The following is a 25,276-nucleotide window of genomic DNA, read 5'->3' as shown; positions in this document are numbered from 1 at the left end:
ATGAAGGGCACCTCTTACGCTCTCATGTCTTCCCACAAAAGGACCCAATGCAGGTGGGACCACCAAAGATTTTCAGATCCATCAAAAATGAAGATTTAGGTTATCCCGACAGCCAAGCAACTGTGAGCAGGTGAGATGCTTGTTGAGGACAAAGGGTAAATGGAATGAGTAGTAAAAGAAGGAAGTTATAATCATCACCTGTGACTACATGATCACTTGTAGAAATTAGGACAGTAAGAGTTATAAACATTTCTTCAGTTCAGTTCAGTTCAGTCGCTCAGTGGTGTCCGACTCTTTGCAACCCCATGAATCGCAGCACGCCAGGCCTCCCTGTCCATCACCAGCTCTGGGAGTTCACTCAGACTCGCGTCCATCAAGTCAGTGATGCCATCCAGCCATCTCATCCTCTGTCGTCCCCTTCTCCTCCTGCCCCCAATCCCTCCCAGCGTCAAAGTCTTTTCCAATGAGTCAACTCTTCGCATGAGGTGGCCAAAGAACTGGAGTTTCTTACTTTGATATAAATATATTTGGTTTATATTAACCAATTCTTTTTTTTTCCTGTAGCTATTGTATCATCTAATATTAAATGTGGTTAGTCTTTGTATTAGTCTCCTTGGGCTGTCATAACAAAGTCCCCCAAACTGAGTAACTAAAAGCAATAGAAATGTATTACCTTATAGTCTGGAGGCTTGAAGTCCAAAATCAAGGTGTCAGCAGGGTTGGTTCTTTTGGAGACTCTGAGAATATGTTCCATGTCTCTCTCCTAGCTTCTGGTGATATTCAGTGATCTTCAGTGCTCCTTAACTCTTAGATGAATCACTCCAGCCTCCACCTCCCTAGTTATATGGCATTGGTTCCTCTGTGTGTATCCAAATCACCCTTTTATAAGAGGGATTGGTCAAATTATACCAGTAATTGTATTAGCTCCCATCCTAATCCAATATGACCTTTTAAAATCTTGATTACATCTGCAATTATGCTATTTTCAAATAAGAACACATTTACAAGGTCTGAAATTAAAACTTCAAAAACATCTTTTTGGCAAACACAATTCAATCTACAATATCCTTATATCTCAGTATTTAAATTACAGGATTTCAAAGAGAGAGTAGATCTCAAGTACAAGAGAAATGATCGCCCCCAAATGAATAAAGTAACACATGAGACTATGCTCTCTCATTTGGAGAGAGGATTAGTATCTCTTCAATTGTGGAAGTGATAGCTGCATCTTCTCAGGTGGAAACATCACTTTCTAATGTCTTTCTTTGGAAGTTATATATATATATGGTTAAGAGAAGTGTAAATGGATAGCAAGTTGGCAAAGGATAGACTCTGGCGGTTTTGTGCAAGATCAACTTAGCTGAATATGAAATTGCAGAATTTCCCAGACTTCCTTTATCTATTTCATGCTGGGATAAGGTTCACCTTAAAAGAAATCTGCATGAGATTGGAACACAGAAGTGAAGTAGCAGCCATTGTACTATGAAGAGGGCACCAACGACTATTGCAACCAGTGCACATTTTCACCGACCTGGAAACTCCCCTTGGCTTAGGGCCATAACTGTGACTGCAGCTCTTAAAGCTATTTCCAGATCTCCTCCTTTGCTTCACACGTCCTGCACCAGGTACATGGTCAGCAACTTGGGAAAGGATACTTCTGGGTACTGGATACTAAGTCACCTACATCACGGACGTTGGTAAAAGGCAAATGTCGGCACTATTTTTTTCCACATAATTATCATTCTTCCTTGTTCTCCTTTACTTTATGGCCATCTTTTCTCCCTGTTAGCTCTGTTGAGCCACAGAGACATGGATCATCACCATCAAACACACTGCCATTGACTTCTTCACTATAGCACACAGTTGTCTAACCCTGGGTATCTCCCACCAAACACTGGAAAAGTTTGTCACAAAGGAGGAAATCAGGAACAATGGAAAGCACTGGCATTCATAGTCTACACTCTCCATAAAGTCAGAAACTCTTCTACAGAAGATTGCTTGGGGAACAAAATATAATGTGCTGTGGTTTATGTGTAAGAGTCTACTCACCATCAGGGTGACACCCATATTTCTCGATTTGTATTCAGTTTTACCTGCCAAACTTTTCATCTTCCAGAAGATCTAGTTAGAGCAATTTACAAGCATTGTATCTTATTCAACTTCTGAAGTGGGATTTAGTTTTCCTAGTTCTATATAGTCTTTCTGTTTGTTTTACTATAAACTCCCATTTTCTCCTGTTCCTCATATTTTATCACCTTTCAAAGGGTTGTCTTTTCTCATTTACCATCAACATGTGGTTTGGCAGACATGTGCATTTCCTCTTTTATATCTTCCCTTGTACATGTCCTCCTTTTGTCAGCTTCCCCACCACATGTCCTGCCTTACATGTCCTTTTCCAAAAGGTGCTAGCACAAGCTCTTCCATGAAATGTGAACTCTACATCTGGGTTAGTATTCATTGATTGGAAACATATTAACTGGGGCAGGGAGTGCTTATAGAGGAGCTGAAACTGCTATTTTATTTAATGTAAAGTAATGATGCCTGTTTTTTTTTTTTATTATTAGATATGCTACAGATTCATTCTATTGTTAAATTAATCCAGCATGAAACCATTCTTGCTAGACTCAGAGAATAATATGTGCATCAGTAATTCAGAGACCCTGCTTCTCAGGAAGACAACAGTGAATTCCCAGCTCAGTCCAAAGCTCCGAGACAACAAATGAGGCTCAGAACTTGTAACAGAGCAGAATCCTATGGGACCTTCCCAGGGCAAACTCCTCCCTCATATGCTTGGCTTAGATCCTTTTTGAAGTGCTTAGATGATAGTATTCATGCACATTTCCTGAGTTGTTTCACAGATGCTAAAACCACCATCAAAGAGAAGAAATTAACTGCTTGATGGTCATAAGCACACAGCCCCAGACCCACTGGCACCTAAGCAATGATAATGTTAAGCTCTGTGACTCTGCACTATTACCTCACCATCAATCGATCAGAGAATTGCACAAGCTGATCACATACCTCGGGACTCCAGTTCCTTACCTTGTCCTTAAAAATGCTTTGCTGAAACCCATCTAGGAGTTTGGGTGTTTTAAGTACCAGCTGCCCTGACTCCTTCCCTGACACCTTGCAATAAACATTGCACCTTCCTTCACCACATCCTGGTGTCAACAGATTGCCTTTACTACTTGAGGGTGAGCAAACCAAAGTTTGACTCAGTAACAAAACCTGGGGAGTCTGGTTTCTAGTGCAATGGCTTGGTTAATCCATGTAAATTTCATGAAGTGGTTAACATTCCTCATGAAGAAACAGAGGCTAAGTGATTCAAAACAGATTAGTAAAATAAAGAAGAGTTTCTCAGAATTCTTGGTATGCTCATTGGCAGAATTCCTATCTGCCCTAGGACAATCTTGCTCTCAAAAGCATAAAGTTATAAAGTTCAAAAATCATAAATTATTTCCATATTTTGCTCAAGAAACTATAGCAATTCTCATTTTGTTAAAAAGAAAAAAAAGGGGGAATAAAACTCACACTATCAGAACTTTAATATTTGGACTTAGAATAAAGAAAAAGAAATATATAGTAAATCATTACATATTTTTAATCCCTAATTACACATCAATCCCACTCCTTAAATACGTTCTAGCACCAAAAAAATTAAGACTGAAGAGTAGAAAGCAGCATAAGAGAAATTTGCTTGTCATATTATTAATGCTTTGTAATAAACCAAACTAAGTCAAAACAACCTACAGTTAATTCTTGTTAAATTCAGTCTCTAATTTCTAATCAAACAAAAAGTTAAATCACTTCTAATAGAAAAGCTATTTTTAAAATGTCAAAAATATTTTGTTATAACACTGGTCGGCAAATGTTCACAAGGATATTATGTCCAAATGTACTCATATAGAATTGGAAATTTCAAAATCATTCTACTTTTTTACTCACTTTGGGCAGATTTTAATTTGCTGTGAACCCTCCCTATGGCCAACTCCCTGGAGGCTTCTATTTTTAAGAAAACATAGAAAACATTTGATTTGTGTTCTTCCCCTACCCACTCCCTACTCCTCTGTGGACTGGGAACCCATGGAATACCAACTATGTATTAACCAAGTGTGATGGGGAAGCTGTACTTATGAAGTTGACTTCAGTTTGCCGGCAGAAAAGTAGGAAACAGCAGTGTGTTGCAGTACATACCAGGTCTTCCCTGGTGGCTCAGATGGTAAAGCATCTGCCTGCAGTGCTTTCTGATTAATGTTACCAAAGATGCCAAGCGGGTAAATGACAATGGAAGGGGGATATCAAGACCCCTACAATATCAATATTGTAGATATTGATCAAAGAGCCACTGGGGAGATCAGAGAATTCTAACCAATCAATCTGGCAGTGACCTGGTCACCAAGGCTCAAAGGCTGGTGTAAAACCTCACACCTTTTTCAAGGAGATTACCTAAGGTTTCCCCTTTGTAAGAGGAATTACACTGGCAGAAGTGGATGGCAGGACTGTGACAATAGAGGGGACCATGACCTGGCCGACTAGAGCTTTTTCACTTCCTTGCTAATTCTCTCTGCTTCCCACTGAGGCCAGAGAATATTTCCTTTCCCTCATCTCTCTATCCCTGTATCAAAAATTTGTGTTTATTTTCAGTTACGTTACATGGACAGCTTACAAGAGGTAAAAGATGCTTGAACTTGAATTGAGGAAAAGAAGAGGAAAAAGACACATTTCCAAATGATTTTCATTTATATAATGAAAATAAAATTTTTACACAATCAACAGAAACACACCAAGTTTTTTTGCGAAAAATATTTTTAAATAAATTTTTGTCTTTTTTTTTACATTCTGATATACATATGTAACAAGGTTTATGGCACTGTAACCAGAATCAAATCAAAGAGAAAAAAAAAAAAAAGGAAAAAGGTGGGAAAGAAAGTAACTGGTTTTGTTTAATTCCTTTCTATCTCCAAGCTGGCAACTTTGCACTATTTGTCTATTTTTCAGCTGCCAGCTCTAACTCATTTGCACACTCAAAACACCATATTATTGCACAAGAAGCCAGTGAAGGCATATGGTATAATGGTCAGTTCCTTGCTATTTGAAAAAAAAAATCTCTTAAACACAGAGAGGGAAGAAAAGTAATCCAGAGTATGAAACACACAAAATCAACAGTATCCTTTGTCTCTTTAAAGAATGTGAAGGGTTCTTAGACCACTTAAGCTGCCCTGGTCTTCTCTTTGCACCAGTGAGCACAGCAGGGCTTGGTTTGGTTGGGTTTTTGTTTTCTATAAGGACAGGTCAGGCAGATCCTAGGTCTTCATGATTCAATGTCTTTTCTACTTACTTTGGGTTCTTTTTAATTGGTTTAAAGTGTAGTATCTTCGGTCTATGAACCTGCACAGACTAGTTAATCATAAACTCTACAAATAGCTTAAAAGGAAAAGGGGAAGAAACAGGTTTTATGATATTTTTATTGTTGGCTTAAAAAAATTACTTCTTTAGACTCCCTGCTTTGTCAGTTGGTGGGAAGTAAATCTCAACGGCATCAAAAGTTAAATTCTTCTCACACTGGTTAAAAATAAAGTTTTTAAACAAGTTTGTTTCCATTCACAAACTTTACCCCCATCTAAAAAAAAAAGAAAAAGAAAAAAAGAAAAGAAAGAATCCATACTCCTTCCTCTTCATCTGCTGAAGGAGAACAGTCATCTTTTCCAGCCACAGTATGGTCACACAACTGTCTCCACACCCATCAGCTTTGGTGTAAGGATTCGTGGTGTCACACCATTGTTCAGGTCTTCCTCAAACTCCAGCAACTGCCCCATGAAGTTAAGGTTTGGGGAAATAATTGGTCGTTTGCCTTTGACAAATTTATAAGCATCAGTCATGGTCATCCGCGTGTGCTTCATCAAGTAGGCGATGACGATGGTGGCAGAGCGGGACACCCCCGCCTGACAGTGGATGAGCAGCCCCTTCCCACACTGGTGAGCTTCCTCTGGAATGAGGGAGAAAAGCAAGAGGTGCAGGGAAGGGGAAAGAGAGATGGAAGGAGAGAGGTTAACGTTTAGCTAGACTTGATGCTGTCATATTCTGTAGAGAAAGATGACATTAAAATGGTTTGGAAACTAAGTATAATTTCCTATTTAATTGTGTCTGTTTATGTCACAACCTCCAGAAATGGCTAAAAGCAACATTAGCTTGAATAAGAAGCTTTATTTCTACATTGAGAGAGAAGACTAGGTGAAAGAGTCATTCACCGTAAGAGTGGACTTAGAGGTTAAAGTGTCTGCCTCCAATGCGGGAGACCCAGGTTCCATCCCTGGGTCGGGAAGATCCCCTGGAGAAGGAAATGGCAATCCACTCCAGTATTCTTGCCTGGAGAATCCCATGGACGGAGACGCCTAGGAGGTTACAGTCCACGGGGTCGCAAAGACTCGGACACGACTGAGCGACTTCACCTCCTAGGTGATGGTGGTTGACTGAGGAACGAGCCATGACATAATCAGCCTAAATGTTAAGTCACTGGTTAAGTAGACCCTTCTGATTAAGGATATTAATTCCCATTGTCACACTGTGTCATTTATCAAAACTAGTATTATTAACAATGTCTCTCCCACTTGTGATAGAGAAAAAGCACTTCTTTTTTTATATTGTAGAACTGCTCTGTACAGGAACTAGTGTTAAATAGATAAGAGTTTCACTCTTAGGAAACGCTGAAGGAGGTTACAGGAACAAAACTAGAAAGTTACTGTGTTCAGCATCTTACCCAAAAGCCCTGTTGTTGCAAAACTAAAGACTTGCAGTACTCAGGCACAGGGTGTCACCTCCGTCTGAACTGCCCAGACCCCTCACATCCATACATGTTGTTCTAACACGGTAATGACATGGATGATGGAGGAATTTGAGTGCTGGCTCAGAATCCAGGGCAATCGAAAAAGATAACACTTTAAAGGTTTTCAGATATATTAAAAACCCAGGAGAACAGCTTGTGGGCACTGTCTGAATGGATTCTTAGTGACACTGCAAAACTATTGGGTTGGCCAAAAAGTTCATTCGGGTTTTTTACTGTATCTAGATACCCAAACGAACTTTTTGGCCAACCCAATAAAAGTCATCCCAAAGAGAGTATCCCTGAAAAATATATCAATTAGAAGACTGGGAAAGGAGTATGTAAAGGAGAGCCACATTTTAACATAAACTACTTCTACTGGTTACCCACTCATAGATCAACAAAACAAATATTGTGCAAATTTTCAACTTAAAAATTCAGAGATTTGACTTCCTTCTCATAGATAATAGTATTTTACAAAAGCACCTCCTGTTTTCAATTTCTTCTTTTTAGCACACACTATTTAACAGCCTCCACCCCAAGAGTGGGAAGCATGGGGGTAAAGAAGATGAGCTACAAAGGGCTAGGTCTGGCCATGCTTCCACCTTGTAGAGGAACTTGCATGAATTCTGTAACTCCTCAGAGGCTCAATCCTCCTATCTGAATAATGGGAGTAATACTAACCAGGTACAGGGGAATAGAGGAATAATATCAGCCGATGCAGGAATAACCAACTGTCATAATTAAATCCTAAACCTAGACTCTGCTTAGTTTACATCAGACTCTCTGTGAATGCTCTTATATTTCTAAAATGGGGTGTATTTTTCTTAAAGCAAGACTGTAAGATTTCAGTTTACCCAATGATATAACAATGAAAATTTAAAAATTGTGCCTGTGCAGAGTGTGATGTGGAACTGTTTCCAGGCTTTAATGCTATTTTTTGTTTGTTTGTTTGTTTTCTTTCTAAAAAACCAGGCGAGCCTGAATAATTTATAAGGAATGTGGGTGCTTTGAAATTCTCTTAAACCCTAAGCACATCTTATGCTACTCATTAAATAGAAAACAATTTCTAAACTTCCCCCAACTGGAACTAAGACAAAAAATTGTACTCATGACATCATATGTCAACCAGGAAGTTCCTCATCTACTTGGATGAAAACTTTTCTCCCTTGGGGCTCAAGGTTTGATTCAGATATCATTAATAAAGAATGTAAGGTATCTTTCCATCCACAAGCATTATGCATTAGAACAATTGTAACATTTGACTTACAGAAAAATCCAAACAAATTTTCTGGCCAACCCAATAATAGAGCCTTGTAAACACCGCCCACGCTTCTGGCCCCAGGGTCTGGCCTTGGAGTCAAGAGCATTAGGCTCTGGTCCCTTCTCTAACACTAAAGTTCCTACAATCTAGGAGAAGTCACTTTACTTTTCTGAGTTTAGTGACCACTCAGAATTTCCTTCCAGACTAAACACTTCATAGCCCTGCAAAACCAGGCAAGATTAGCAAGAAAATGCCTGGGCCAAGTGACCAGAGCTGCCAACTCTACCGCAAATCTTCAATGGCTGATAAATCCAAGTTTTGGGGGTTTTTTTCCTGACAAAGGAGCACTAACATGAGTGCATTCTTCCTGAGACAGAGGCCAGTGACAACCTGCCACAATATTTAGGAAAAGGACTGGGTCACTCTTTTGTAGTATGAAAGACTGGAGTCACTTGAGAAAACCAATTATTGAGTACCAGGTCCTCTCCAAGTGATCATTTAAGCCTTGCAACAGTCTGAGGCTTAGAAGCAGCAAAAGTTAAAGTTGAAGATTAGGGTTAGGCTGGTCGTTGCTTCCCTGTGGAGATGAAAGCCTGCTGCTGCTAGAATTTTCTCTCCTTGGGAACCACACGGGCTATACCATTTGATCTTTCCTACTTCAATGAGCCTGGATGAACTAAGAAAATCTAGTATCATCTCATGAGCACTCAACTTCACACCCTTTGGCTACACAACTATGAAGTATGGAGAGACAAAGCAAACGGAAGGGGAATACTACTCTCTACTCCCCCCACCACCTTGGCACTGATGTGATACATAAAGATGTTCACTATAGCACTATGTTTCTGAAAAATATCCTTCAGAAAAGATCCTTCAGCAAATGCTACCTTGACCTCAAGCAGTGGCAATTAACTCAAGGTAAGGGAGACACGGATGAGTTTAGAAGCCCGTGTCGTATTTACAATCCACCCAGCACTCAGTACCTGCAGGGCGTTGGTTCCTGCATCCCTCTACTCCTGGGGATAAAATCCATGGATGTTCAAGTCCCTTTATATAAAATGGCACAGTACAATCAGCCCTCCATATCCTGCAGAGGTGGAACCTGTGGATACGGTGCTGTGCTGTGCTTAGTCGCTCAGTCATGTACAACTCTTTGCGACTCCATGGATTGTAGCCTGCCAGGCTCCTCTGCCCATGGGGATTCCCCAAGCAAGAATACTGGAGTAGGTTGCCATGCCCTCCTCCAGGGGATCTTCCCAACCCAGGTCTCCCTCACTGCAGGTGGATCCTTTACTGTCTGAGACACCAGGGAAGCCCACCAGAGGGCAGGCTATATTTAACTCCCTGCAAGATGCCAAGAAATCTCAGTAGACCATATACCCACGCACCTGTTTTGGCCACCAACTTCTTCCTTTCTACCAGTTCTTTTGAGATGATGTTATAGAACATCTCAATGCTGACCCCTGCCACTTTTTCACTGGGAACTGGAGACATGAGGTGGTCTCACTGAATGGATTCCCAACCCAGTTGAATGACTGTACTTTGATAACCATGGCTCCAAAACACTTGCTGGGTTATGACTTAGGAGAATACCCTGCACCAGGTGGGGGAGCCCAAAAACACTTCCACGGAGCTTTTCTGCAACTCAGGCAGAAATCTTGGACCTGATATCAAAGCAAAAAAGCTGGAGGGAAAAGGAAGGCGGAAGATGAGACTTCCCCGCGGGAGATAGTTACCGATGAACTCAAAAGCCTCTTCAAAGTACTGCCGCAGGTTCTGCTTGTTACTGTCGGTGGCCGGTAGCCGCTTGTAGTTGAACAAGCCTTTCTCGTAGTGGTAGAGGGGCAGGTGGGTGGTGACGTTGATGACATAGCCGATGTTCAGCCGCTGCATCGTGTCCAGGTCCTGAGCGTCCTGCTCGTTGCCAAGGAACAGGAAGGGCAAGATGGGTGTCAGCTCCGCGTTCTCGATGTCGGGGGTGCTGGGGATGGACTGAGGTAGCATGCTCGAGGCCGCAGACGCGCCGCCCCCCACCTCCCGGCACTCTTGGAGCTGGAGGGAGTTATCACAGAGGTTTTCATGGTTCTGCTTAAAACTGCTAAGTCCACCTGGAACACAAACACAGGAAGTGAGAATGACTCCCTCCTCGAACTTCAGAGCCGGCGGAAGAATGAATGTGTGTAGTTGCTTATTGCATTTTTTAGAAAGAAAATCAAAATAGAAACGAAAGTCCCTTGGGAGACCCAGGACAAATTTCGGAGGCTGCATGCAGTACTTTGGAATTGGGCCTTTTATACAAACTGGGGCATGTTCCCCTGGAAAGAGTTCCACGAAGCATCAGGTAATTTCATTAGCTGCACATTTGATCTGCCCCTAAGAGTCATATGCTCAGTGGCCTATATACAGCCTTGCACTTCAGGAGCCCAGGAAGGCACAGATGACTTCCTCGGGTGTAGAGTTTCTGCCAGTAACTAACTAGGTACTGGAGGTGTGTAACTTGCGCCCTTTGTAAGCTCACCTCACCCAGAAGGCCAAGTTTGCTCCCAAACAAGAGAGTGGTTATAAGCAAGGATCTTAGAAGAACCCAGATTATCTTGGTTATAATCCCAGTTCCACCACTTCCTGGGTCTGTGATCTGGATAAATTAATTTCTCTCTCGGCCTCAAATTCCCCATCTGTAAAATGAGGGTAATGGCATATACCTCTCAGTGTGATTAGGAATCTGGTATACAGGGATCTGGATGAGGCGATGGCACCCCACTCCAGTACTCTTGCCTGGAAAATCCCATGGACAGAGAAGCCTGGCAGGCTGCAGTCCATGAGGGCGCTAAGAGTTGGACTCGACTGAGCGACTTTACTTTCACTTTCATGCATTGGAAAAGGAAATGGCAAGCCACTCCAGTGTTCTTGCCTGGAGAATCCCAGGGACGGTGGAGCCTGGTGGGCTGCTGTCTATGGGGTTGCACAGTCAGACACGACTGAAGAGACTTAGCAGCAGCAGCAGCAGCAGCATATAGGGATCCATACAAAGTATGCAAACCTCCCCCTCATCAAATGCAGTATCATTTATGGGAATATATAGCTTAAGGAAAACATCTGCCAAAGATATCCAGCTAGATGCATAAAGATGTTCCCTACAGCAGTATCTGTTTTCTAGAAAGGCCAAGTAAAAAACAAAAACATTTTTGAAAAGAGAAATGTTGTCAGTCACCCAAGTGCAATATTATGTAGCCATTCAAAGTTGTGAAAGGAATACGAAAATAAAGACTATGTTTCTATTTAATATTAAATGAAAAAAGCTGATTCAAAAATGTTCACCATCCACATGATCAAAAGCTAAAGAACCATGCAAAAAAGAGCACTAGTTTAAATTAGGAAAAGTATGGATTATAGTCTATTGCTTAAACTTTTTTCTTTAATATTTGCTAGATGTGTTTGTGGGTAAGCCCAGAGGATTTTTATGAAGGTCAAATTACACAATGTACATGTAAGGGCTATGAAATCAGAGTTGACAGTATTACCTACTTAGCGAGCCCTAATTCTTATCAATCAGATACACTGTTGCCTTTGAACACAGGCAGAAGCTGGAGATCTCCTAGAAGCTGAAAGTCATCAGAACGCAACATTTACCACTCCCCCTCTCCTCCAGACAGATGCCTTACTTCTCTCTTGATAGTTTGAGGAGATAAGAGAGGAAACATAAGTGTGAACAGGATATGGTTGTGTTAAAATAAATAAAGGAAGTCGAACTGTTCACCAGTTTCTGAATCTATGTCCTTCTCCATTTCAGGTCTCATCTCTGCCAACCACATCAGGAAGCTCCAGGCTGTACCCCAGACCAAGTCTCAGCGCTATTCACAGCCAGTGCACACAAGTTGTAAAAACCCGGGAAATCATTATTTTCATTAAGATGCAGCCATGACTCAAAGATGATTTGAAAGGAGTAGTATCATGACCATCTGTGTCTAAACCTATTTGAAAAGAAAAAGCAAGAGCTACAAATTCATTTTAATTAATTTCTAGAATTAAACTCTGCCTTTACATCTTATTAGTTTATTCTGCTATGAAATAATGATTAAAATAAAAAGTTTGTCTGGATCCAAAGGGATCAGTTTTCAAGCAGATGGAAGAAATGGAGATTACCAGAAAAAACTTCATTAGTGAATAGACCTAAACAAGAATTTGAAATTACTGTCACCAACACAAGCTCCACGAAAGAGACTGTAGTTATTTAGAAGTCTGCTCAGCTTTGGCTCCATAAAATCCTAGTAAACAGTTCCGCACCAGTTCTGTGATGGGAACCTAATTCACTTTTTTTTTTTTCTCCTTAAGGAAAAGACAGTTGTTACACTTTTCCATACAAGATGAGAGGACAGAACAACAAAACAAACTCAAAAGAAGCCTTTAGGGGGTAGGTGGTGGGGGAGACTTTTCTGTGTTCTTATTTAGGGTACTCAAGCTGTAATTTGTCTTAAAAGCAGCTAGTTTGGAAAAAAAAAAAAAAACTGCATGCCAGAAAACCACACACACAGAAAAAAAGCAGCATAGAGCTTTTTAAAATTCTGTCTCTACACCTCCTTCCCCAATGACATCAGCTGGAGACTCCCCACCTGCCCAGTTGCCATAGCAGTTACACAAAGACATACAATGACATCAGTTGGCATGATATCAGCTCTTTGAGTGCAAACAATACAAGAAGAACTACTTTGTTTAAGGCCTTTGGTGCAACTGTGTTCTGGGGAGCCAATGATGTAATGCTAACAGGTGGCATGAGCCTTCCATTTGCCTAATGGGGGGAAAAAGCCCATGGGGGAGGGGAAGAGAGGGAATTCGAGACAGACACAAAATGCTCAGGATCCCAGGGGGTGTTCACGTGCGAAATTATGTGTATGTTTAAGCCATGTGGGAACTCTGTTCATCGCATCTTTGGAGGCAGAGTAGATAGAAAAGGAAATATTCTAATTCACACATATTAACTAGACAAGGAAATGCTCATTGAGGGATATGAACAAACAGTCTGTTCAACTGCCAGTCTGCTGACCAACGTCAGCATCAGTTCTCCCTAAGGGTCATGCACAGCAAGATACTGCAGTTAAAGAACTCTGAGGATGATGCTTACAGCAAAATGAACCAGTAGAATCTTATAGTAGTGGCTTTGAGAGAGATGTCTGTAGGGAGGACTGTTTTCTTCCTTAGGGGTTTGGAAGTGAAGGGAAGGAGGAGGGCTCATGTGGTTCTCTCTTCCAATGACTTTCCCTCCACCCTACCTCACTACATCTCATAGAAGCTGAACAGACTAGTCACTTCATGAGGAGTTTTGATTATTTTGTATTTGTTAGGACAACATAGGAACATTACAAGATGACAACTAACAACTGAAGAGGAGGCAGTGTAGCATGGTAGTTAAGAGAAGGGTGAGAGACAAATACAGACCGCAACTGTGATTCTGTCTCATGAGAGTTGTAAGACCTGGTACAAATCTCTTTTCCTCATTAAGCCTCAGTTTACTGATCTGTGAAGTGGGCATAATATCACCTATCCAAAGAATTGTGGTATAGGATACCTATGTAAACATATGATCTGGCATTTGATAAATAATATTCATTACTACAATGTCATCATTGCTGCTGCCCTCACCTTCAGCAGATCTGCTGACTCTGAAGTTTGTGAGAACCCTCAATGCAGTGCAGTGATTCTGAGGCCAGACTGCTCAGCCTGAATCCCAGCACTGCCAAACACTGGCAATGAGACCTTGTATAAGGTCCTTACCTCTCGGCTTCTCCGTTTCCCTGCAGATGAAACTGGGTCACCTACGTTATCGACAGTCTTGAGAATTGAACTGATTTATAAGAATAAAGTATTTTGAAACAATATATAGCACATATTAAGCACTTTTTTCATTACTTTGGAAAACTACCATTTTAAAGATCTAAAAAAAAAAATTCTAAGACAAATACCATGTAATATCACTTATATGTGGAATATAAAATATGACACAAATGAATCGATCTATGAAACAGAAACAGAATCATCGATAGAGAACAGACTGGCAGTTGCCAAGGGGGAGGAATTTGGGGGAGGGGTGGAGTGTGAGGTTGGGGTTAGCAGATGTAAACTTTTATATATGGAATGGATAAACAACAAAGTCCTACTGTATAGCACAGAGGACTATATTCAATATCCTATAATGAACCATAATGGAAAAAAAAATTTTTAAAGGAATGTGTATATAGGTGCAATTGAATCACTTTGCTATACACCAGGAATTAATACAACATTGTAAATCAACTATACTTTCATAAAAAAAAAAAACTAGATATCTCAAAAAAAAAAAAAATTCTAAAGAAGCCAGAAAAGGAGGAAAAATAAAGTACAAACTGAATGAGTAAAAGAGCTTTAAGATATGAGGTTATAATCCAGAAAAAAATCTGCTTAATATAAAGACTCTAAATGATAAATAAGCTAATGTTCCAGAATTTTTATTTTAAAAGTTTATTGAAAAAGAACTAGGAACCAAGGTATCTGAGCAATTTTATAGTTTAAATAATATACTTTTATTATTACAAAAGCAACAACATCCTATCTTTCCTAAACAATGAAATCTGATTTCATTTTCTTTGTCCTAGCTTTCCCAAGAAAAGACTCCATGTCTTTGGATTCCTGGTTTTGCCAGAGGAGAATTGAGTGTTTTCAATAAAATCCCTTTTCTCCCCTCCCTCCCCTTCTCTCTCCTGTGCCCCCAAGTCCCAAGGGCTGAGTGATCTCTATAGACACAAAACTGCTGGCAGTTATCAGTGCAAATACTTCCAGGCATGAGCAACAGAACTGGGGGCAAACATTTCAAACCTTATCTCAAAACCAGGTTCTCTGCCAAAATGAGTATGGTCAGCATGTGGATTCTGAATGGCAACAACAAAGAACACACAGCACCCCCACAAAACATGTAAAAATGCAACTGGTGCGTTTCCTCCAACAGAAGGTCAGTGAGGTGAGAGTACCACTGAAGCAGTGGATTCTAGCTGAAGTGGGAAACCTCTCTTTATAGATGAATTTCAGCTCCTGTAGCTGTTTTGGCTATCCCAGCCCTAGAAACACAAGAGCCCTCTGTACTGTGATTCAGAAGCAATGCTCTGGGTGGCAAATTAAAGAAACTGCATCCAAATGCAGAATCTATAAGCAAGACATTTCCATCTTTCAAAGATGGCCAGCACTTTGACACACCAGCTTTTTGGCTGTACACTAAGTTGAAAAGAGAGCATTTTCCAGAAATCTAATGAAAATGCTCTCATTGAAGGTCAGCAAATGGCACGAACATCCAAAGAAAAGTGGAAGAGAATGCAAGATGGGCTTTGCTACAAACCTGCTGCGAGCATATTCATTGTCATTTTTTGTTGTCTAGGTTTTCTTACTGGGTAACTAGTTTTTTAAAGTAAAGTGGTGCTTGATGATAGTGGTTAAGAACATAGACTCTGGAGCCAGACTGCTTGTGCTGAGAATCGTGGTTTCCCTCCTAACTAGCTGTGTTACCTTGGTGAGTTATTTAACACCTCTGCACCTCAACTTCCACACCCATTATGTGGAGCTAACAGTAGTGTTTATGTCATAGAGCCCTTAATATGGATAAGACACCACATGAGTTATTACCACTATAAATGAGAAAGCGATTGTTAGAAAATGGGCCCTTATGGATACTATTTTGTGGGCTGTGGAAACTGGAGTCCATCTGAGCAGACTCTCAAGATCCTATTCTCACAAAGCCTGAATAAATTGGAGCTGACGTCAGGCTTCCAGATTTGAAAGTCTCAAAGACAGAAGATGGGGTGGGTGGGTAGGGGAGTGGGGGTAGAGGTGAGGGATTGTTTCATACTTTTCAGGGAAGAAAATCACCCACCTTAATAGGAGAGAGGAATATTAGAATATTATAAGATACTAGGCATATAATCTAGATCCATAAAGATTACTTCTACCTCTTATTCTCTAAGAAATGGTCTTCATAAGTCATAGATGCCACAGGGGATTTTATAGTAGGAATGGTTTCAAGTTCAATACCAGAAGGTATCACCTAAACTGTTTTATAATCAGTTGTGTCCCCAGGGAATGCATATCCTTTCCTAAGGGAGGTGGCACAAGAGGGAGAATGAGTCAAAAGTACAGTGTCACCAGGTGTAAGGTAAGAACAAAAGGGATAAAAGAAACGACTTTGTTACCAGGGGAAGAGAGAAACTTAGAAGACTGAGTCCAGCAGTGTTGCTGGTGGAGACTGTGAGTCAGAGAAGAGTACCCCTATGACCCTTAACATGCTGTCATTTCATTGCTTACATGTGAACTGTCCAGTGTGTGAAAAAAACATAAGCAACAAGTTACCATAAAGGTTAAAACTCTTTAAGAAAAATTAGGATCTTGAATTCAAAGGAGCACATTTTTTATTATTTGGGCAATATTTGTTTTCTGGGAAGATATATCTGTTCGTTTGTTAGTCCCTTGCCTCAATGATTTTTTACTGTCTGGTCTCTCTAATAGGAGATACAAGTTCTCTACAGATGTATTTTAAAAGCCAACTGTAGAAGGTAGTCTGTAATATATCAGGCATCAGGGAAAGAGTGCAGGAATAACCTGATTTAAATCCCTTTGTATGCAGGACTTAGCTACATGTTATAGGAAGATAGGTAATTTGTTGATATGTTTGATACCAATAACTGTAGGTAAGAGATCAATCTCTCAGTCATGGATGGGTGATCAATCTCTTTTTGGAAATAATTTAGGTAAGTTAAAAGATATGTATAAAAGGATCTCTCTGGTGTGTACTTTACCTAGTGACAAATCATAGTTGGAAATTACTTTAAGAATGTCCCTCACAAAACTGTCTTTCCAAAATAAATATTACCCCTATCTTTACACCTAATAGTAATTTAACAAAGTTATATTTATTGATGTTTTGAGAGAAAAAAAACAGAAAAGTCTTCAAAATTTTATGCCAGAATATTCTCAAATTTTGAGTTAATAATATGGTACTTTCATTGAATTTTCTGCTGGACAAAAATCATAATTTAGACTATTAATGCTTACCTGAAATAGACTTTCCAGATTATCTGCCATCCTTTCTACTACAACAGTAGTAAATTATAAAATCTAGCACTCTGAATCAGCTAATACTTAGCTATAATATGTATCAAGGGCTAAAAACAATAATTTTAGCTCTTTCCTAATCTTTATATAAGAGGCAATGTGCTTTCAGCTAAATATTTGGTTCTACATACTTCTACAACTACTTCCAATTATTAACTTGTTTGGGGGCTCTGACTTCTTATGTTTTAAAATGTATCACTTCCTTCTTTGACAGATAGAATCTTTGTACTGCCCTCAATGGAAAGTATTTTTTTGTTGTTAATTCCTGCCTAAATATTTACCTCAAGAAAGCAAAGAGAGTCAGAACGATCCAATGACTTAGGATCTTTGATTTATAAAAACTGAAAATGAAGCTTTAATTGAATGCATTCCAAGAAACGCTGACACTGGCATGTTTTTGACAAGTTTAAAAGTTTCTCCTTCTAACCCTATCACCCTACCCTCAGCTCAGAAGCTGTCCCTGCTTCCTCTACTCCGGCCATAATCAGCTTGTTCTCTGTATCTAATAAGTCTGTTTCAGATTTGTTTTGTTTATTTGGTTTGTTAGGAGATAGCCAAAAAAGTGAAGGGGATGAAGAGGTAGAAAATTACAACTATAAAATATGTAAGTCATGGGGATGAAATTCACAGCACAGGGAATATCAATAATATTATAATAACTCTGTATGGTGACAGATGGAAACGAGGTTTAGCACAGCGATCATTTTGCAGTGTATAAGAATATTGAATCACTATGGTATACACCTGAGACTAATGTAATATATGTCGATTATAATTCAACAAAACATAAAGTGAGCTAATTTTATAGTATTTAAATAATAGATCAATAAAGCTACTTTAAAAACAAATCGAAACAAAACAAAAACAAAAAGCAACAAAACTGAAGTTGAACGTGGAATGAGTTTTGAGTTTGGGATCAGCAGATACAAACTATTTTGCATAGAATAGATAAATAACAAGGTCCTACTATATACCACAGGGAAGTAAATTCAATACTCTGTGATAAACTATAATGGAAAAGAATATGAAAAAGACTCTGTGTCTTGGTATAACTGAATCACTTTGTTGTACAGCAGAAATGAACACAACATTGTAAATCAACTATATTTCAATAAAATGAATTTTTTTAAAAAGTAACCTCACTACCGAATTGGTGGAGAAGAAAGCTGGGGATTAAATTTCAGCCTGCTGAAGTAGCTCTCAACTGCACACAAAAAAGCAGCTTCTTGTCACTACCCTTGAAGGGCGTGCACTTGTGTTGCCCCCTTCTTAGCATTCGTACTTTAAGGCTTTAATGAGTAACTAGTGTTTAGGATAGAGCAGTTTAATTTGTGTGTATTTGAAGAACACGGGCAGATTGTTTGAGAGCATACTTCGCTCTCCAAGTACGTAAATACAGCCTGTTTCTTTAAATCTGTTACCTCATTTATTTACATTAGAACAGAAAGCACTGCCAGAAGCAACAGCTGATGACAGTCATACAATTTTCCACAAAGACAAAAATTAAACAGCTCTGTGTTCTTTTAATGAGCAGATGACTTTTCTGAGAGCAGGCTTCAAACTTAAGATCGCTGAGTTCCCACAGCCAGGAACCCCTCAGGTTTGGCAGAAGTCACTGTGACTTTAAGGAAAAACACCCTTTGGCCCCCGGTCCTGCCAGCCTGCCTGTGTTAGCTTCTCTTTCTCCCTCCCCACCCTCCCCCTGCCTGTCTCACAAAACACTTTGGAAAGAAAACAAAGGGAGCTTCTACCTGGAACATGTTTGATGCTTAAACGTCCAATGAATCCACACAATATTTTTGAAACTTATTTTTAAAGAGTTGAAGTGAAGATGGGAAAAGTGGTCAAGCCCCCCTCCTGTCCTCCACCCCACACACACCATGAGGCCCCTTAGTGTAGAGAACACCATCTTTACATCACCCTCCCCATTCTGCCTCCTAAAAGTTTCAGGAAGCACCATCTGGAAGGCAGAGAGATCAAGCCAGTTAATCCTAAAGGAAATCAACCCTGAATATTCATTGGAAGGACTGAAGCTGAAGCTCCAATACTTTGGCCACCTGATGCGAAGAGCAGACTCATTGGAAAAGACCCTGATGCTGGGAATGTCTGACGGTAAAAGGAGAAGAGGGCAGCAGAGGAAGAGATGGTTAGATAGCATCACCAACTCAATGGACATAAATCTGAGCAAACCCCAGGAGATCGTGAAGGACTGGGAAGTCTGGTGGGCTACAGTCCATGGGGTCGCAAAGAGTGGGACATGACTTAGGGACTGACAAACAGCTCCAGCAAGCTGGAAGGCAGCGGGTAGGCATAATTGATTTTTCCAAGTCGGTTCTTCAGCCTGAGGTCAAGAGAAGTTGTCCATGCTCTCTTAGGCCAAGCCTGGACTGGTCCGAGCTGACCTCTATGGGTCTACTTGTACCCTTCTTCCCCCAGTCTATCCAAAGTCCCATGTTATAGTCCTTATTTTCATTGCGAGTTCATCTGCCATGAGACTGAGCTTCACATCCACTCACAAAAATGCCAATTAAAGAAATTAATGCAATAGTTTTTCTTTTCAAGACAGAGCTTTGGGATTCAATCAAGGGAACAGCTTTCTGCTACAAAGTGTGCCTATCAAACTACAGATTGAGTATATAGAGGGGCTGATAGCAAGACAGCCAAGTTCAAGCCTCCCGTTCCTGAAAACATGAAAGTTCAGATTTCCTTCTGGTCCATCCACATCTAAACTTTACCTATTTCATCCCAGGCCAACCAGTTCCTAGGGAGAAAGGCACATCTCGAACACACAGCTCAGGCCTATGGGTTTTCTAAACAGATACACCTGATGAACACAAGTTTTAAAATCTCTTTTAGGGACTTTCCTGACAGTCCAGTGGTTAAGACTCTGTTCTGCCAGTGCAAGGGGCCTAAGTTCAATCACTGGTTAGGGAACTAAGAGCCTGGAGACTTCAACTAAGACCCAGTGCAGTCAAATATATAAATAAATATTTAGAAAATCTCTCTTATTTGAGAGCAAATCCTCCCAGACATTTTGAGATTTGAATGACAGGCTGATGATGGCCCTTCCCTCTCCCCTCCTCTCACGCTCCCCACCAGTCAGGGTCCGATGGGAGGAGATGGATGATCAACATATAAAACAGAAATAAAAAGAGAATGATTAATGATGATGAGGGCCATGAGGTGCCCTCCAGGTCTCCGGTGCTGTGAGAGGGAGCCGATTAGATCAGGTTTCAGGGCAGGCCTCTCTGGGGATAAAAAGGGATTGACTGGTTTGGAAAATGGATGGAGGGGAGGGGACTTAGGAGAACAGTTGAGGCAGAGAGGACCGCAACTAGAGGCCAAGGCAGGACACTCATGAGGCCTCAATGACTCAAAGAGACAGAATGTGATGAAGCAGAATGAGGAAGCAAGAGTGACCAGAAGAGGCCCAGGAGTCTGCAGAGGGCCTCTGAGAGCCATTAAGCAATTGGGGTGTTGATCTAAGTTCAGCAAGAAGCTCCTGAATGTGTAGAAGTCCGTAATATGTGATCAATATGAGTTTGAAAGGCAGAGAGAGAAGAGTGAGAAAAAAGTTATTAATAATTTGGCAAATTGTACAGTTTATCTATACTCCAAACCTGGGAAAAATTTATACCCTTCCTTTTGCAGAATACACGTTTTGTACCCACTATGGACTGACTGTGTCTCCTCCTGTCCCCACCCAAATTCTCATGCTGAAGCCCTAATCCCTAATGTGATATTATTTGGAGATGGGACTTTTGAGAAATAATTAGGTTTAGATGAGGTTATGAGGTAGGGTCCTTATAAAGGGGGTTAGAACCTTATAAGAAGAGATACCAAATACCTTGGTCTGTCCCTCTGTGTGTGTCTCAGATTGAGGACACAGCAAGAAGGTGTCCATCTGCAAGCCAGGAAGACTTCACCAGAACCTGACCATCCTATATCCTGATCTCAGACTTCTAGACTCCAAATTGTGAGAAAATAAATGTCTCTTCTTGAAGGCAGCCAGTCCATGGTATTTTGTCATGGCAGCCCAAGCAGACAAACACAGCAATGCTTTTAATTCCCATACAGCTTACTTTTTGAAAATGTAAATTATAATGCTTACTTTTGAAGTACCACACCCATGGCTGTGGACTGCCTGAGAATCTGACTCCTGGGAGCCAGCTCAAGTAGGTACCATATCTCAAATTCAAGCCAGAAGTGGTCCAAGGTCAAGATGGGAAAGCTCCCTAAAGCATGCCTCTGGAATCTTCCAGAACCTTCGTGCCACAAGCCAGCTACAAGCCGAGGAGCCCATTTCTTCCCCAAAACACATGTCTCCTCATTAGCTATACTCTCCCTGTGGATCAGTGCTGACCCCTGTCCTTCCTGCAGCCTCTCTCTGGGTTGAAGAAAGGTTTAGCTGGAGACTTTCTGTGTATCAGGGAGGCCACTCGATACCATGTTAGGCTTCTCCTCTGTTCACTAAAAAGCTCAATACCGGTTAATCCATCAGGAAGGATTAAAGAAGAGGGAAAAAAAAAATCCATGAGATCGTGCTGGAAGACTAGAGAGGGAAGAATGTTAACAGGAGAAGAGAGCTATAAAACGCAAAGCCATGTTTTCCCCAAGAGCTCAGGCAGATACTCTCCATGCTTGTTTAGGTCTCTGAAGAGAGGGGAAAGCATTCTTTGCTTTGCAGCGCGGGAGTTTAACTAATGAAGCATTGCTAAACAAACAAACAGAGGAAAGCCCAGTAAAGTTATTCATTAAACAAGCCCACTGTACAAAAGGAAAACTGTTGCTTAATGATCCACCTCCCCTGAGGACCAGCATTTATCTTAGACCCCAAATTAAACACATCACAACTTCACGGCAAAAGTATGTTTCCCAGAGGGATTTAAGTAGAGTCCAATTAAATAAATCTCTAGAAATATCAAGAGCAGGCCTCAAGAGAGAACATATTTCTACCGTGAAACATTCCCATTGGAAATCATGTTCGTAAAAGGTCATCTACAAACATCCATGACAAGAGGACGGGAAGAAAGGCAGGAAGCAAGACAGGGTCATGCGAGTGAAGGGTGGGTTCCATCCTTACTGTTGTGTAGGGAAGCACCGGGCAAAGAGTGCTGCGAGCTTCTCCGCTAGCTGTGGGTGACACTCCCATGTCCAAACAAACAGCTTTTACAAGGATGTGTTTTCATATGATCTGAGGGTCAAAGGGCTGTGGCTTAGGGAATTCAGGAAGTGGCAGGGGAAAGGATCAAGTGTCAACATCAAACCATGAGTCGTTTTACTGAACCAGTGTTTTCAGTTCACAAAAGGCATAGCAACAACTTCCTCAAGCCACTGAGCTGAATTCTATATTTGGCAAGAATACTAAGCAAGTCTGAGCATTAATGATAAACTGCCAGAAAGAGCAGGCATGAGCTCTCTTGGCTCAAGGATTCACTGAGTCAGCTGTGCCCAGTGGTCCGAGACCCACATGAGGGCCGAACTTGGAAAGATCAGCCTAGAGCCAGGTGAGGGGCCTTTGTGTGCCGAGAGATACACGCGTTTGCACCAGGTCAAAAGCTGGTGTGTCTCCATGTCATGGATCACCTTCTGGGATGAAAGGGAAGAAAAAATAAACCAGGAAGCCAGTACATCTCTGGCAGGGAGGACTGGGATCATATATTTTCAGTGTAGACTTGAGGTTCAGTGGAAGGTTGGCCAAGTCATGGTTGGTTCAACCTGGGATGGGTGAAAAGGAGAGGTGACTTGAGAGGCACCCCACATCTGGCACTGCCAGGTTGCCCAGCGCTCTCCCTTGAAGCCAGGCCTAACATTGCTCAGGGAACAGAAGTCCTGACAGCAGGGACTTGGAACACTGCCCCCATTTCCATGCTGCAGTCATACTGGGTGCTAGCTCTGTGACCCCTCTTGCCACTTCTAGAAAACCGGGGGTCTGGATCATCTGTAAGTTTCTCCCCAAAATTTCAGCATTCTATAATTTCAGCACAGTGTGGACAACCTGGACATCAATGAACAACCAAGAGAGACATTATCATGGGATTTGTGAACCCTAGATGACCTGCTTCCCACCTCAGGGCCTCTGCATGTACTCTTCCCTCTTCCTGGAACTCCCTTCCCCTAGGTCCTCGTGTAGGTGATTCATACTTCAGATCAAACAGGATCCCATCATAAAGGTCTTCCTTTTATTTATAGCAACTCTCCCACAGATCTCTTTCACTATATTGTGAAGTTTTAAAGTTTCATAGTCTTCACTGATCGCTTATCTGAAATCACATGTTAATTTTTCCCCTTGTTTATTGTTAAAGTGTGGATCCCAACAAAGCCAAGCTGTTGTGCATCTTAGAGGAAACACAACATCACTGCCCTGTGGCTCAGACGGCCTCTGCACTTTCCAGCAGCATGATCTCAGCAAAGTTCCTTAGCCTCCTTGTACCCAAGCTTCCTCATTTGCAAAACTGGGCTAATAACAGTTCCAGCAGGCAACAATAGAGTCACTTCAAGGATTTAATGAACTAATACTGGGAGTTATTCATAGAAATTGGAAGTATGCACTGTTTAGCACCTAAAGCCATACCTGATTTTTTTTATAGTAGATGCTCATTGAATGTTTCTAGAGTTTAAAGAAGAGACACATTAGTTGTGATAGGAAATGTCACTGAGAGTGGAAGAGTAACTTGTTTGAAATCAGGAGACCTGAATTCCAATCCCATCTCTGCCAATTACTAGCTGGGCATCCCTATACTGTAACTTCTCTGAGTGTCAGTTACAGGTAAAATAGCTATTCCTAACTTATATCTCAGACTTCCCAGGTGGCACAGTGATAAAGAATCTGCCTGCAATGTAGGAGACATGAGTTTGATTCCTGGGTCAGGAAGATCCCCTGGAGAAGGAAATGGCAAACCACTTCAGTGTTCTTGCCTGAGAAATCTCATGGACAGAGGAGCCCGACGGGCTACACTCCATGGGACCACAAAGAATCAGGCAGGACTTAGTGACTAAACAGCAACAAAACTTATAGCTTCCTTGTAAAGAATAGAAACATTGACTATGAATGACAGAATTTCTTGACACATTGATTACAAACAATAAGCAGTATGGTTACATATTTATTAAAAATGTTTCTCGATTAAATGAGCTTTGGAATGAGAGGAGAAAGATCCAGTTCATTGTAAAGATGTACTATATGTTGCTCAGCATAATGCTAGGAATTTAAAAGATTAAAGTGTTTTTAAAAATATATAGTCTATGAAGATAAATCAAATGAGAGAAAGAAAGAGATGAAGGAAAAATCGAGGAAATGTAGCAGAAGCAGCATTTTAAGACTCCTCGAATACCCTGTGATAAACCATATTGGAAAAGAATATGAAAAAGAAGGTGTGTCTGTCCAGATATAACTGGCTCATTTTGCTATACAGCAGAAATCAACACAACATGGTAAATCAGCTATACTTGAATTAAAAAACAACAACTGAAATGATGCCATCCCATTGAGACTTGTGTAGGACAAGTACAGGGCCAGCCAGGTGAGTTTAGCGTGAGGACACAGAAATCCTGTCACTCTCCCAGACTGGAAGGGAGGGCTGGAAAGGCTCATGGGGAAGAAGTAGCCTGTAGAGGTGACAAACAGCCATGCCTGAGGACGACTGGGGTCAAAGCCAAATCATTCCTGGTGGCCTTTAACCTTTTCTCCTCTCTCCATGCCTCCTCACTGGACGTTCTATATAAGCGATGAATGAATAGAAGAGCCATGAACAAGTAGAAGCTTACTTAGGAGGGAGCACTTAGCCTGCGGGATGTCAGAGAACAGGGTGAGAGACATCCCCCCCACCCCCAGTCTATTTACATACTCATTTATTAAGCATGAAATGTGCGCTGCGGGGGACACTACTGAGATCTAGTTGGGCCCCCACCCAGCTAACTGGCTTGCCCTATGAGACAAGCTGAGTTAACAGACAGATGAGTCACATGGTGTGAATTCAGCCCCAGGGCTATTTCTTCTGCCTCCTGTTGAAGGGACAGAGGCTGGATGTAAAATCAGCAATTCCAGGTTCCTCCCATCCCTCCCT

The 25,276-nt window shown here is 41.1% G+C and overlaps 1 protein-coding gene across 1 annotated transcript in view; it reads right to left on the bottom strand.

The window, feature by feature from the left end:
* Positions 1-4,721: 4,721 nt before the first annotated feature.
* DUSP10 (dual specificity phosphatase 10) overlaps positions 4,722-25,276 on the bottom strand; it is a 40,495-nt gene continuing 19,940 nt past the window's right edge. The window contains exons 3-4 of the mRNA XM_040263241.1: positions 9,821-10,192; positions 4,722-5,986 (exon numbers count right to left, since the gene is read on the bottom strand). Coding sequence (XP_040119175.1) covers positions 5,721-5,986; positions 9,821-10,192 — 638 coding nt within the window. The 3' untranslated portion in view covers positions 4,722-5,720. The remainder of the gene's footprint in view (positions 5,987-9,820; positions 10,193-25,276) is intronic.

The sequence above is a fragment of the Oryx dammah genome, unplaced genomic scaffold (genome assembly GCF_014754425.2).
Source record: "Oryx dammah isolate SB20612 unplaced genomic scaffold, SCBI_Odam_1.1 HiC_scaffold_21, whole genome shotgun sequence".
NCBI classification, from domain to species: domain Eukaryota; kingdom Metazoa; phylum Chordata; class Mammalia; order Artiodactyla; family Bovidae; genus Oryx; species Oryx dammah.
The sequence above is the reverse complement of the archived record's forward strand: the minus strand, read 5'-3'. Positions and strand labels throughout refer to the sequence as shown.